Here is a 15,157-nt window from a genome sequence, read left to right on the forward strand (position 1 = left end):
GAGGTGCGAAACAGACCAGCCGCGAAAAGCCTTTTGCGATGGATGCTAGCAATTCCCCTATAATATATATACTAAACATGTTTCTTTCCAATGGCGGAGCCAGGATTTTTGTATAGGAGGGCGAGGCGGCAAGCTTATACAAGCTTATACATTAAAAGGGGCAGGCCTTCAAATTTTAAAGGGGCTGGGGCCCAATTGAACTGGGCCTATTAAATATTTGGCCCAACTCAACAGGGGCAACTGCCCCCCTTATGCTACATGTACCTCTGCCCCTGTAATTCTTTCCGTTTTCATCCACTTTCTTTCCAAATTTTTTTTATTGGAAAATCCTTTCCCCTTGAAACCCCATATATCTATAACATATATAAGATATTGAAATTGGCACTACCATGTCTTGATAATTACACCAGCTCACCTTTTGTCTACTTGTTTAATTGGCTTAGAGAGATTTTTTGGGGAATTGATAACCTTTTACGGTTGGTTAGATAGTAAAAGACAAGGTATGAACTGTAATTATCAAAACATGTTATTGCGAATATCAGTGAAAAGGAGGGCATATACATCACTTCCTTTACACCGACTCTATTAAATCCACACCATGAAGTATCAATGTAGACACTTTTTTCCTAGAACATGAATGCGACAAAGGAATTTCCTCTTGTTCCACAAAAACCGTCCAAACACCTAACAAGCCAAAAACACGGAATCACTTATTTTGGCAGAAAATGACAAGAATCGATTGTAGTAAGCCCAAAACAGTTGGCACAATGAAAAGTCACGTGCGCGACTTCTTCTAAGCAGTACCAAAAAAGAGTCCAGTCCGCGTACGATAGCAGTTACACAGCTGGCACTCCACATCAGCACCCCTTTATAATTCCCTCTCATTCCCTCTCCTTCCACACACCGCTCTCCATGGCAGAAACAAATGCAAAATCCTCCAAAAGAATCATAAGTTCTTCACTGCACACATCAAGCCCTACTCTTCTCCCCTCCCCATATTCCGGCGAGCGCGAAACGGAGATCATGGTATCGGCTTTTATCAAGGTAATCTCTGGCGATGCCGACAGAATCCCATTCCAATCATCTCAGAATGAGAATGCAAGAAATTCTACTTCTACTTCCCCTGCCTCCACCACAGAAGAGACTAGTACTCTTTCTCTCTTTCCCTCCTACACTTGTCAATATTGCGGTATAGAAGGTTGTTTGGGGTGCGATTTTTTCGTGCCCCAAGTGGAAAATAATCAGACAAAGGCTAGTAAGAAAAAGAAGAAGTATAGGGGGGTCCGACAGAGGCCGTGGGGTAAATGGGCAGCAGAAATAAGGGACCCACGTAGAGCGGCTCGAGTTTGGTTGGGCACATTTAAAACAGCAGAGGACGCGGCTCGGGCTTATGACAAGGCGGCAATCGAATTCCGGGGCGCCCGTGCCAAGCTCAATTTTGATTTCCCTCAAAACCCAACTCCAGAACAGCAGGAATGGTCTCACGAACACTCCAATTTTCTGAATTTGGCGGGGCCGAGTTGGGGATAGTTGAAAACCAACAAGAGAATGATCCATGGGAGTTGCCTGGATTAGAGGAATCTGAGGATTGGATGATAATGGAAATGGGGTAATTTCCTCATTCCAGTGCGACTGTCAGTCTGTCACTACAACTAGTGCTTTTATAGTTTTACTTGTGGAATGAGCAATCGACCTCCATGACCATGTTAGACCTTCCATTTTGAGAACTGTTTCACCTATGATAACAAATATTCATTCAATATATACAATGAAATCAGTACAATTCTTCATTCTTTTAAGTATTTATGTAAGTTGCCAAACCTTTCTGAGAAAAGAGAGAGAGAGAGAGAGAGAGAGAGAGAGAGAGAGAGAGAGAGAGTGATTTTTTTTAGGATAATCATATGGAGATGTCTGTACGTTTTGTGGTGGCCCAACAAATGATCGGTGTGAATCAGCCTATGATGTCTGTACGTTTTGAAAAATACTGGACTTCACACACACACGTGGGAACACCGTATAAAATCTCTGAATTTAAAACTAATTTTTTTCACAGTTTCTGCACTACATGTCTACATGTAAGTACACCAAAAGATTCATTGGGGCCCACATTATTGGATGATACAAGCCGTTCAATTACGGGATAGTGTAAGCCGTATAGTCCAGTAAGATGTCCAAACCGTCCATTTGATGGCCAGCAACGAAAGTAGATTGTGCCCCCCCGTAGGATGATCTAAACCGTCCATTTGATGGACAACTATGTAAATAGATTGTGCCCAAAAATTATTTCCATTATTTCCATAGGATAATCTCAACATTGATTTATAGAGGTTTCCAAAATATCCGGTTTCCAAATTATTTATAAACCGTCCATTTTATGACCAACAACGTAAATAGATTGTGCCCAAAAGGGAAGTGCTAGCGACCATCGCAGAAGGCATTTCGCGGTGCGATGGACGCTAGCAAATCCCAAACGATTTTTGGGGTAGAATGTATATAGGCTATACTCAAGGTGGCAAACGAGACGGCACGGCACAAAAATTCTCGGCCTAGGGTGGCTAGTGGGCCGTGCCGACACGACACGATTTGGTCACTGGTCGTGCCGTGCTGGCACGCCAAAGGGTGGGGGTTAGGCACAGCACGGCCCGCGGCCCACTCGTGGCGTGCCTTGCCGTGCCGTGCCGGCACGTAACGGTTTTTTTTTTCAAATAAGTGCATTCTTGGAATTCGGAGAAAATTCTCGGAATTCAGAGAATACGTTTTTTTCTACTGAAATTTTTCTCTGAATTCTGAGAATGCACTTGTTGGAAAAAATTGAAAAAAATTGCAAGTCATTTACAAAAAATTTGCATGTCAAATTGCAAGTAATTTAAAAACAAAGATCGGTTGTGCCCGGAATATTTATCTAGGAACCCGGGAGGCACCTTAAAATTTTATTAATATAGAAAATTATTAGAGGAGGACATAGAACGTTGCCTCTAACCCACCAACATACAAGAAAAAAAGAAAAAAATGAAGTATAAATACATTGTGAAGTACAAGTAGAAATTAACGACTTAAAAAATCGAATCTTCATATTTCTTCAGGTGAGTCAGTTAAGTCATCTTCTCTTCTGCCTTGTCCTCTATCATCTGCTTCCAACCAGTTCTTGAGGCACGCGCATACCTCTATTGTTTTTGTGACATTTTGCTCCGTGTGTCATCTAAGACCCTGTTACCTGCACTAAAAGCAGACTCCGATGCTACTGTGGACACCGGGGGGGTTAGTAGATCACGTACCATGGCGGATAGTATTTGATAACTTTTTTCATTTTCTTTCCACCATGTCAAAACATCAAAAGTCTCTCATATTATTACTAGCATTATCGAAGGTAATAGAAAAAATTTTATTTTGAATTTTAAAATCGTGAATAGTAGATAATATAAATTTTGATATAGAATGATCATTATGCGGGAATTTTAATTGAGTGAAATTAATTATTCTTTTTTCAAACATCCAGTTCGAATTAATATAATGTCTTGTTACACAAATATAGCCTTCGTTTGGTTTACTAGTCCAAATATCAGAAGTGCAATTTTTCCATTAAAATTTTCAAAACTTGAAATCAATTGTTCTTTGCTTTCAATAAATAATTTAAAAGAATATGATTTTATAGTATTTCTAGTCACTTTTTTAAAAGCTAGATTTAGAGCTTTTGGAATATATTTTTCAAATCTTTTACTTTCTGACATAATAAATGGTTGCTCATCTTGTATGATGTATGATGCTAGTTCTCTCATATTAGGTTTGTTTAGGGTCTAATGACCCATGCTTTGCACTACAAACAGCGGAATGCCTTGTCAAGTGCCCTGTTACAAATAGCCCTATCTTCTAAAACTCCATGAGAATCCTTCTTTTCTTCAATGGTGAAGAACTTCCCTACTTGTGAAATCCTACCTCTAGACGTTTTAGTACTAGGAGCTTGACTCCCACTAGCTACAAGGTCCTTCGGTAGGTTCAGGAGCAATTGGATATTCAGACTCTAGAGTATATGTATCGTCATTTCAAGGTTCTACACAAGCCTCCAGTAATTCATCATTTCCCATGATTTCATTTGGTTGAAAATAGTGGTCACTTGAACCGGTCATTTTAAAAAAATTACAAAGATGGGCTATAAGAAATTTTAAAAACTAAATTCTAAATACCTCAACTTTGCTTGAATCGCCCACGGAGTTGTTAAGCACCTTCTTGAATACTAATTACCGCAAGTTTTTAAGCACCTCCTTAATTCCTTCATCTTAATCGCTAATCGAAGTGAGTAACGGAGAGAAAGATTAGAGAGTAATAAGAGGGAAGGATTAGATAATTTGATATAATTAGAGAGAGTAATATGAAAGAGAGAGCAATAAGAGTGAGAGTAATAAGAGAGTAATTGAGGGTAAGAAATGAAGGGAATGGGAGGGATATTTATAAGACTTGTAATATAATGAGTTACCAAAATACCCCCAAAATATAGTTGTTGGGGGGCTTATTTTTGTAAAAACATGTGTAATCCCTAAAGTACCTCCAAATATAATTGTTGGGAGGAGGTATTTGGGAAAAAATAAGTAAAATCACCTTGCGAATGAAGACAAAAAGCTGTTGTCTCCATTCAAGAGGTGACTAGTCTGAAGTGCGACAGACAAGCCGCGAAAAGCCTTTTGCGATGGATGCTAGCAATTCCCCTATAATATATATACTAAACATGTTTCTTTCCAATGGCGGAGCCAGGATTTATGTATAGGAGGGCAAGGCGGCAAGCTTATACAGGCTTATACATTAAAGGGGGGCAGGCCTTCAAATTTTAAAGGGGCTGGAGCCCAATTGAGTTGGGCCTATTAAATATTTGGCCCAACCTTATGCTACATGTAGCTCTGCCCTGTAATTCTTTCCGTTTTCATCCACTTTCTTTCCAAATTTTTTTTATTGGAAAATCCTTTCCCCTTGAAACCCCATATATCTATAACATATATAAGCTATTGAAATTGGCACTACCATCTCTTGATAATTACACCAGCTCACCTTTTGTCTACTTGTTTAATTGGCTTAGAGAGATTTTTTGGGGAATTGATAACCTTTAACAGTTGGTTAGATAGTAAAAGACAAGGTGATGAACTGTAATTATCAAAACATGTTATTGCGAATATCAGTGACATATATTTATTTACAACCCTTTATCTCTCCGGAACACCCCTTGCAGTGTAAAAACTAAAAAGAGGACGTGGCACGAGAAAGGGAAAGAAAAGGAGGGCATATATACTTCCTTTTCACTATGACTACTCTATTAAATCCACACCATGAAATATCAATGTAGACACTTTTTTCTAGAACATGAATACGACAAAGGAATTTCCTCTTGTTCCACAAAAACCGCCCAAAAACCTACCAAGCCAAAAACATGGAATCACTTATTTTGACGGAAAATGAAAAGAATCGATTGTAGTAAGCCCAAAACTGTTGGCACAATGAAAAGTCACGTGCGCGACTTCTTCTAAGCATTACCGAAAAAAAGTCCAGTCCGCGTAGGATAGCAGTTACACAGCTGGCACTCCACATCAGCACCCCTTTATAATTCCCTCTCATTCCCTCTCCTTCCACACACCTCTCTCCATGGCAGAAACAAATGCAAAATCCTCCAAAAGAATCATAAGTTCTTCACTGCACACATCAAACCCTACTCTTCTCCCCTCCCCATTTTCCGGCGAGCGCGAAACGGAGATCATGGTATCGGCTTTTATCAAGGTAATCTCCGGCGATGCCGACAGAATCCCATTCCAATCATCTCAGAATGAGAATGCAAGAAATTCTACTTCTACTTCCCCTGCCTCCACCACAGAAGAGACTAGTACTCTTTCTCTCTTTCCCTCCTACACTTGTCAATATTGCGGTATAGAAGGTTGTTTGGGGTGCGATTTTTTCGCGCCCCAAGTGGAAAATAATCAGACAAAGGCTAATAAGAAAAAGAAGAAGTATAGGGGGGTCCGACAGAGGCCGTGGGGTAAATGGGCAGCGGAAATAAGGGACCCACGTAGAGCGGCTCGAGTTTGGTTGGGCACATTTAAAACAGCAGAGGACGCGGCTCGGGCTTATGACAAGGCGGCAATCGAATTCCGGGGCGCCCGTGCCAAGCTCAATTTTGATTTCCCTCAAAACCCAACTCCAGAACAGCAGGAATGGTCTCACGAACACTCCAATTTTCTGAATTTGGCGGGGCCGAGTTGGGGATAGTTGAAAACCAACAAGAGAATGATCCATGGGAGTTGCCTGGATTAGAGGAATCTGAGGATTGGATGATAATGGAAATGGGGTAATTTCCTCATTCCAGTGCGACTGTCAGTCTGTCACTACAACTAGTGCTTTTATAGTTTTACTTGTGGAATGAGCAATCGACCTCCATGACCATGTTAGACCTTCCATTTTGAGAACTGTTTCACCTATGATAACAAATATTCATTCAATATATACAATGAAATCAGTACAATTCTTCATTCTTTTAAGTATTTATGTAAGTTGCCAAACCTTTCTGAAAAAACAGAGAGAGAGAGAGAGAGAGAGAGAGAGAGAGAGAGAGAGAGAGTGATTTTTTTTAGGATAATCATATGTAGGCCCTACTTTACGTTTTGAAAAATACTGGACTTCACACACACACACGTGGGAACACCGTATAAAATCTCTGGTTGGGATGTTTTGGGGCACAGGGGTCCACCCAATTGCAAAGAGCCAAAGATGACAGAATTATCTTTGGTTGAGATGTTTTGGGTCATGGGGACAAAAGTGGGCTCTTAAGGATACCGGTCAAAGGCAGGTCCACCATACTTTGGTCCACTACAGAGCTATAATGCGAGTACAAGCCGTGTGTACTACAAATATATAAAAATATAATCTTGCGGCCTGAATCACGTGCTATTTAGAAGCCGTTGATGCTTTGGAAATGTGTTGCTTTGGAATTTTCACTAGCAGGTAACACCTGGATTGTTCTGTTTTTTTTTCCTTTTAGTTTAAGGCATTTGGTAATTTTTTTAAGGGAAATGTTTAACACATGACTTTTTTGCCGTCAAAGTGCATATAAAGAATAAAAATAAAGTTTTTTTTATTTTTTTTATTTTTTTGCCTGCGAGCCTTGGCGCAGCGTTAAGGGTGCTCCATTGTGACCTGGTGGTCACAACTTCGATTCGCGGAAACAGCCACTTTGCAAACCAGGGTTAAGGTTGCGTACAACTAGCCCTCCCTAGACCCCGTAATGGTGGGAGCCTCGTGCACTGGTTACTCTTCTTCTCCTCCAAATGTATCCTCTTCCATTGGCGCCAGCTTCATCTTTAGCCCTAGCCATAGTAGTTTGACATCGTCCTTGGAAAAGACCATTGTTGCCGTGCCCATGGTTTTAAATTTCGACCGAAATCTAAAATTTCGGATTTCGGTGGAGACCAACACCGAAATCACGAAAACCCGAAACGGTATTTTATTTAGGCTGAAATTTTGATTTTTCCATAATTTCACCGAAAAAACCTATTTTTAAATTAATTTAATATTTCACAGAAATTTCAACCGAAATTACCGAAATTTAATATTAAATAAAATATTCTTTCCTTTGTTTCGCCGGATTTCGGCCGAAATTTTGAAATTTCAGGGGTCCAAAACAGGTACCGAAACCGAAATTTTAAACCATGGCAGTGACTGCCACCACCTTTACTAGACCATCATACAGTTCGTCGGAGTCTTCACTACAGTAAAATGATTAGGTGTGATTTATTTCAATTTTTTTTCTCTTCAAATCGACGAAAAAGATGTAGAATACAAAATTGGATTAAGAAATGTATGCAATCGAAGTTGAGAAGATGAAATACTTGAGCGAAGAAATTTGGTCTTGCAAAATCTAGAAGAAATGACGTTTGCAATTGAAGCGTCAGGTCTTTTCGGGAAAAGTTGGGGTTGATTAGGCTTGACTCACCGTCATCTCAGTCTCACTCGAGGTCATCTCGGTTTGAATTGTCATCATCTTAGACTAACTCACGGTCGTTCCAGTTGAACACTAGGTCATTCCGGAACTATTGGGTTAAACTGGAGTTAGACTGAGATGACCCTAAGTTAGATCGGAATGACTATGATGCCCCTACATGACAGAGAATCCACTGCTATCAATTGTACAATAATAAAATGTCAGTGTAGGAACTTTGTCTAGAACATCAGGGCGAGAAAGGAACAAACACATGCCATGTCCCCACCTTACCCTCCAGAAGCTTTCCATAGAGTAAAAGAATGACATTGACAACCACAAGAAAGTCCACGTGCACTACTTTTTCAAAGAAATCCAGTCCGCGTAGGACAGTAGTTACACAGCTGGCACTACACATCAGCACCCCCTTATAAGACACGACACTTATTCGTCCTTATTCCACACGCCTCTCCATGGCAGAAACATAACCAAAATCCTCCAAAAGGATCAGAAATTCTTCACTACACACATCAAACCCTACTCTTCTCCCCTCCCCATTTTCAGGGGAGCGCGAGAGACAGAAATCATGGTATCCGCCTTTATCCGAGTAATCTCCGGCAATGCTGACGGAATCCCATTCCAATCACCTCTTAATGAGATTGCAACTACTTCTTCCCCTGCCTCCACCACAGAAGAGACTAGTCTTTCTTCCTTTCCCTCCTACACTTGTCAATTTTGCGGTATAGAAGGTTGTTTGGGGTGCCATTTTTTCGCTGAAAATAATCAGACAAAGACTGATAATAATAAGAAGAAGAAGTATAAGGGCGTCCGACAGCGGCCGTGGGGAAAATGGGCCGCGGAAATAAGGGACCCACGTAGAGCGGCTCGAGTTTGGTTGGGCACATTTAACACAGCGGAGGACGCTGCTCGGGCTTATGACAAGGCGGCAATCGAATTCCGGGGCGCCCGTGCCAAGCTCAATTTTGATTTCCCTCAAAACCCACGTCCAGAACAGCAGCAATGGCATTATGAACACTCCAATTTTGTGGCGGGGCCTGAGTTGGGGATACTCGAAAACCAACAAGAGAATGATCATGGTAATGGAAGTAGGAGAATTTCCTCCTTCAAATGATACTGTCACTACTACTACTACTACTGGTTTTTCGTTCAGGAATGTGCTATCAACCTCCATGACAGAGCTTCATTTTTTAGTACTGTTTCACTTATGGGAACAATTCTTCATTCATTTTATTTTATACAATCAAATCAATAGAATTCTTCATTTTTTTTTAAGTATTTTTGTAAGTTGGTTTTATGTGGGAAACCTTTTAAAACCCAGAGAGAATAATGTGATTTTTTTCCCTCTAGAGATCAGAGGGTTAGGATCATCGTATGGATATGAGGTGCAGCCTATTTATGTGGTGGCCCAATAAATGAACGGTTTGGAACATCCTCTGAAGTGGGTTCCGATGTACAATTTGAAAAATACTAGACTTCACGCGAGCACGACATATAAAATCTCTGAATTTAAACCAACTTACAAAGTGGGTCCTTACGGATGCCGGTCAAAGGCAGGTCCACCATACTTTGGTGCACCACTAGAGCAATAATGCACGTACAAATCGTGTGTGCTAAAAATATAATCTCGGTTACTGAATCTTGTGCTATTTAGAAGCCGTTGACGCTTTGTTTGGAAATTTGGTAGAAGGTAACACTTGGATTTTTCTGTTTTTTATTTTCTTTTCTTTAAAGGCATGTTTGTATTTTTTTTAAAGGGAAATGATTTTCAGCAAAACCATGTTTTAATAATGGGTATCTTTTTTTAAAGTTGGGATCATCTCGGCCTGACTCGGGGTCCTCTATGTCAGAATTAGCATCAACTTTGTCTAACTCATGGCCATTGCTCATCTCAATCGAACTCGGGGTCTTTCCAGTCGAACTTGAGGTTGCTCTAGAATGACCCCGAGTCAGATTGAGATGGTATGGAGTCAGACCGTAATGATCCCGAGTCAAACCGGAATGACCCCGAGTTTTACCGAAACAACCTCGAGTTCTCCAAACCGACCCCGAGCTTAGCTGAGTTTACCCTAACTTTCATTGAAACAAACAAAAAAAGATTTTGAAAACAGTTCGACGAATGGTTGCTAGATAGACGTAGAAATAGTTTCACTTATCGAGGGCAGATACTTTATCCGACAAATTGTACAACCAACCAGAATGCTTTGGATGACATGTCCTTAGGATCAAGACCATATGGGTCACCTACTAGTGATATTTTTCTACACGAAAAATGGTCCCCATTTGCAAATAGATGCCCCACTATGGGACAAAGAATTCATCGGTATAAAATATACAGCAATGAAAAGTTATAAGTTATAAGTTATCTAGAGCAAGAAAGAGAGAAAGGAATTAATTAACACATGTCTCCCTCCCCCCCCCCCCCCCCCCCTCTCATCCAGAAGCTTAAAAAGCCAAAATATGGGAGTCACTTACATAGACAGAAAAGGAAAGAGTAGACATTAACAGCCACGAGAAAGAACCAAACTTCGCTCAAGTCGGGGTCTGAGGACGATCATTCACCCCCTTTATGTGGGCCAATAAAAGCATGCCACCCTTCCTTAGGAAAGTTGCTTTAAGCAATTATACAATTATACCGCAGCTCCATTTTTATTGACGAAATGACAATTTTGTCCCCGCTTTTCCAATTACGGGATAGTGTAAGCCGTATAGTCCAGTAAGATGTCCAAACCGTCCATTTGATGGCCAGCAACGAAAGTAGATTGTGCCCCGTAGGATGATCTAAACCGTCCATTTGATGGACAACTATGTAAATAGATTGTGCCCAAAAATTATTTCCATAGGATAATCTCAACATTGATTTATAGAGGTTTCCAAAATATTCGGTTTCCAAATTATTTATAAACCGTCCATTTTATGACCAACAACGTAAATAGATTGTGCCCAAAAGGGAAGTGCTAGCGACCATCGCAGAAGGCATTTCGCGGTGCGATGGACGCTAGCAAATCCCAAACGATTTTTGGGGTAGACTGTATATAGGCTATACTCAAGGTGGCAAACGAGACGGCACGGCACGAAAATTCTCGGCCTAGGGTGGCCAGTCGGCCGTGCCGGCACGACACGATTTGGTCACTGGCCGTGCCGTGCTGGCACGCCAAAGGGTGGGGGTTAGGCACAGCATGGCCTGCGGCCCACTAGTGGTGTGCCTTGCCGTGCCGTGTCGGCACGTAACGGTTTTTTTTTTTTCAAATAAGTGCATTCTTGGAATTCGGAGAAAATTCTCGGAATTCAGAGAATACGTTTTTTTCTACTGAAATTTTTCTCTGAATTCTGAGAATGCACTTGTTGGAAAAAATTGAAAAAATTTGCAAGTCATTTACAAAAAATTTGCATGTCAAATTGCAAGTAATTTAAAAACAAAGATCGGTTGTGCCCAGAATATTTATCTAGGAACCCAGGAGGCACCTTAAAATTTTATTAATATAGAAAATTATTAGAGGAGGACATAGAACGTTGCCTCTAACCCACCAACATACAAGAAAAAAGAAAAAAATGAAGTATAAATACATTGTGAAGTACAAGTAGAAATTAACGACTTAATAAATCGAATCTTCATATTTCTTCAGGTGAGTCGGTTGAGTCATCTTCTCTTCTGTCTTGTCCTCTATCATCTGCTTCCAACCAGTTCTTGAGGCACGCGCATACCTCTACTGTTTTTGTGACATTCTGCTCCGTGTGTCATCTAAGACCCTGTTACCTGCACTAAAAGCAGACTCCGATGCTACTGTGGACACCTAGGGGGTTACTAGAACACGTACCATGGCGGATAGTATTGGATAACTTTTTTCATTTTCTTTCACCATGTCAAAACATCAAAAGTCTCTCATATTATTACTAGCATTATCGAAGCTAATAGAAAAAATTTTATTTTGAATTTTAAAATCGTGAATAGTAGATAATATAAATTTTGATATAGAATGATCATTATGCGGGAATTTTGATTGAGTAAAACTAATTATTCTTTTTTCAAACATCCAGTTCGAATTAATATAATGTCTTGTTACACAAATATAGCCTTCATTTGGTTTACTAGTCCAAATATCAGAAGTAAGTGCAATTTTTCCCTTAAAATTTTCAAAACTTGAAATCAATTGTTCTTTGCTTTCAATAAATAATTTAAAAGAATATGATTTTATAGTATTTCTAGTCACTTTTTTAAAAGCTAGATTTAGAGCTTTTGGAATATATTTTTCAAATCTTTTACTTTCGGACATAATAAATGGTTGCTCATCTTGTATGATGTATGATGCTAGTTCTCTCCTATTCCTATCTTGAGAATAAGAAAAAGTTCCTAATGAACTAGAAGTGAGGCTTAATTGGGTTTGTTTAGGGTCTAATGACCCATGCTTTGCACTACAAACAGCGGAATGCCTTGCCAAGTGCCTTGTTACAAATAGCCCTATCTTCTAAAACTCCCTGAGAATCCTTCTTTTCTTCAATGGTAAATAACTTCCCTACTTGTGAAATCCTACCTCTAGACGTTTTAGTACTAGGAGCTTGACTCCCACTAGCTACAAGGTCCTTCGGTAGGTTCAGGAGCAATTGGATATTCAGACTCTAGAGTATATGTATCATCATTTCAAGGTTCTACACAAGCCTCCAGTAATTCATCATTTCCCATGATTTCATTTGGTTGAAAATAGTGGTCACTTGAACCGGTCATTTTAAAAAAATTACAAAGATGGGCTATAAGAAATTTTAAAAAATAAATTCTAAATACCTCAACTTTGCTTGAATCGCCCACGGAGTTGTTAAGCACCTTCTTGAATACTAATTACCGCAAGTTTTTAAGCACCTCCCTAATTCCTTCATCTTAATCGCTAATCGAAGTGAGTAACGGAGAGAAGGATTAGAGAGTAATAAGAGGGAATGATTAGATAATTTGATATAATTAGAGAGAGTAATATAAAAGAGAGAGCAATAAGAGTGAGAGTAATAAGAGAGTAATTGAGGGTAAGAAATGAAGGGAGGGGGAGGGATATTTATAAGACTTGTAATATAATGAGTTACCAAAATACCCCCAAAATATAGTTGTTGGGGGGCTTATTTTTGTAAAAACATGTGTAATCCCTAAAGTACCTCCAAATATAATTGTTGGGAGGGGGTAGTTGGGAAAAAATAAGTAAAATCACCTTGCGAATGAAAACAAAAAGCTGTTGTCTCCATTCAAGAGGTGACTAGTCTGAAGTGCGACAGACCAGCCGCGAAAATCTTTTTGCGATGGATGCTAGCAATTCCCCTATAATATATATACTAAACATGTTTCTTTCCAATGGCGGAGCCAGGATTTATGTATAGGAGGGCAAGGCGGCAAGCTTATACAGGCTTATACATTAAAGGGGGCAGGCCTTCAAATTTTAAAGGGGCTGGGGCCCAATTGAGTTGGGCCTATTAAATATTTGGCCCAACTCAACGGGGGCAACTGCCCCCCTTATGCTACATGTAGCTCTGCCCCTGTAATTATTTCCGTTTTCGTACACGTTCTTTCCAAAAAATTTTTATTGGAAATTCCTTTCCCCTTGAAACCCCATATATCTATAACATCTATAAGCTATTGAAATTGGCACTACCATGTCTTGACCTTTTGTCTACTTGTTTAATTGGGTTAGAGAGATTTTTTGGGGAATTGATAACCTTTTACAGTTGGTTAGATAGTAAAAGACAATATAATAGTAAAACCTAACAAGCCAAAAACACGGAATCACTTATTTTGGCAGAAAATGAAAAGAATCGATTGTAGTAAGCCCAAAACTGTTGGCACAATGAAACGTCACGTGCGCGACTTCGCAGTTACACAGCTGGCACTCCACATCAGCACCCCTTTATAATTCCCTCTCATTCCCTCTCCTTCCACACACCGCTCTCCATGGCAGAAACAAATGCAAAATCCTCCAAAAGAATCATAAGTTCTTCACTGCACACATCAAGCCCTACTCTTCTCCCCTCCCCATATTCCGGCGAGCGCGAAACGGAGATCATGGTATCGGCTTTTATCAAGGTAATCTCTGGCGATGCCGACAGAATCCCATTCCAATCATCTCAGAATGAGAATGCAAGAAATTCTACTTCTACTTCCCCTGCCTCCACCACAGAAGAGACTAGTACTCTTTCTCTCTTTCCCTCCTACACTTGTCAATATTGCGGTATAGAAGGTTGTTTGGGGTGCGATTTTTTCGTGCCCCAAGTGGAAAATAATCAGACAAAGGCTAGTAAGAAAAAGAAGAAGTATAGGGGGGTCCGACAGAGGCCGTGGGGTAAATGGGCAGCAGAAATAAGGGACCCACGTAGAGCGGCTCGAGTTTGGTTGGGCACATTTAAAACAGCAGAGGACGCGGCTCGGGCTTATGACAAGGCGGCAATCGAATTCCGGGGCGCCCGTGCCAAGCTCAATTTTGATTTCCCTCAAAACCCAACTCCAGAACAGCAGGAATGGTCTCACGAACACTCCAATTTTCTGAATTTGGCGGGGCCGAGTTGGGGATAGTTGAAAACCAACAAGAGAATGATCCATGGGAGTTGCCTGGATTAGAGGAATCTGAGGATTGGATGATAATGGAAATGGGGTAATTTCCTCATTCCAGTGCGACTGTCAGTCTGTCACTACAACTAGTGCTTTTATAGTTTTACTTGTGGAATGAGCAATCGACCTCCATGACCATGTTAGACCTTCCATTTTGAGAACTGTTTCACCTATGATAACAAATATTCATTCAATATATACAATGAAATCAGTACAATTCTTCATTCTTTTAAGTATTTATGTAAGTTGCCAAACCTTTCTGAGAAAAGAGAGAGAGAGAGAGAGAGAGAGAGAGAGAGAGAGAGAGAGAGTGATTTTTTTTAGGATAATCATATGGAGATGTCTGTACGTTTTGTGGTGGCCCAACAAATGATCGGTGTGAATCAGCCTATGATGTCTGTACGTTTTGAAAAATACTGGACTTCACACACACACACGTGGGAACACCGTATAAAATCTCTGAATTTAAAACTAATTTTTTTCACAGTTTCTGCACTACATGTCTACATGTAAGTACACCAAAAGATTCATTGGGGCCCACATTATTGGATGATACAAGCCGTTCAATTGTTGGGTCCCACTTTATATAGGTCATGCTTCGAAAATCAACT

At 40.2% G+C, this 15,157-nt stretch overlaps 1 protein-coding gene and 2 pseudogenes across 1 annotated transcript; all 3 read left to right on the forward strand.

Annotated features, from left to right (window-relative positions):
* Positions 1-912: 912 nt before the first annotated feature.
* LOC143857612 (ethylene-responsive transcription factor ERF109 pseudogene) lies at positions 913-1,530 on the forward strand (annotated as a pseudogene).
* Positions 1,531-8,534: 7,004 nt separating this feature from the next.
* LOC143857613 (ethylene-responsive transcription factor ERF109-like) lies at positions 8,535-9,080 on the forward strand. The gene has a single exon (XM_077368069.1). It carries the CDS (start codon positions 8,535-8,537, stop codon positions 9,078-9,080), a length of 546 nt encoding a protein of 181 aa, XP_077224184.1.
* A 4,812-nt stretch (positions 9,081-13,892) lies between these two features.
* LOC143857614 (ethylene-responsive transcription factor ERF109 pseudogene) lies at positions 13,893-14,510 on the forward strand (annotated as a pseudogene).
* Positions 14,511-15,157: the final 647 nt, after the last annotated feature.

The sequence above is a fragment of the Tasmannia lanceolata genome, unplaced genomic scaffold (assembly GCF_043159265.1).
Source record: "Tasmannia lanceolata isolate RefF3 unplaced genomic scaffold, GAP_Taslan_0.1 ptg000025l, whole genome shotgun sequence".
In the NCBI taxonomy this organism is placed as follows: domain Eukaryota; kingdom Viridiplantae; phylum Streptophyta; class Magnoliopsida; order Canellales; family Winteraceae; genus Tasmannia; species Tasmannia lanceolata.

What these genes read in the sequence shown, in the direction of transcription:
- LOC143857613 (XM_077368069.1), top strand. Translation starts at nt 8,535, where the DNA reads ATGGTATCCGCCTTTATCCGAGTAATCTCCGGCAATGCTGACGGAATC.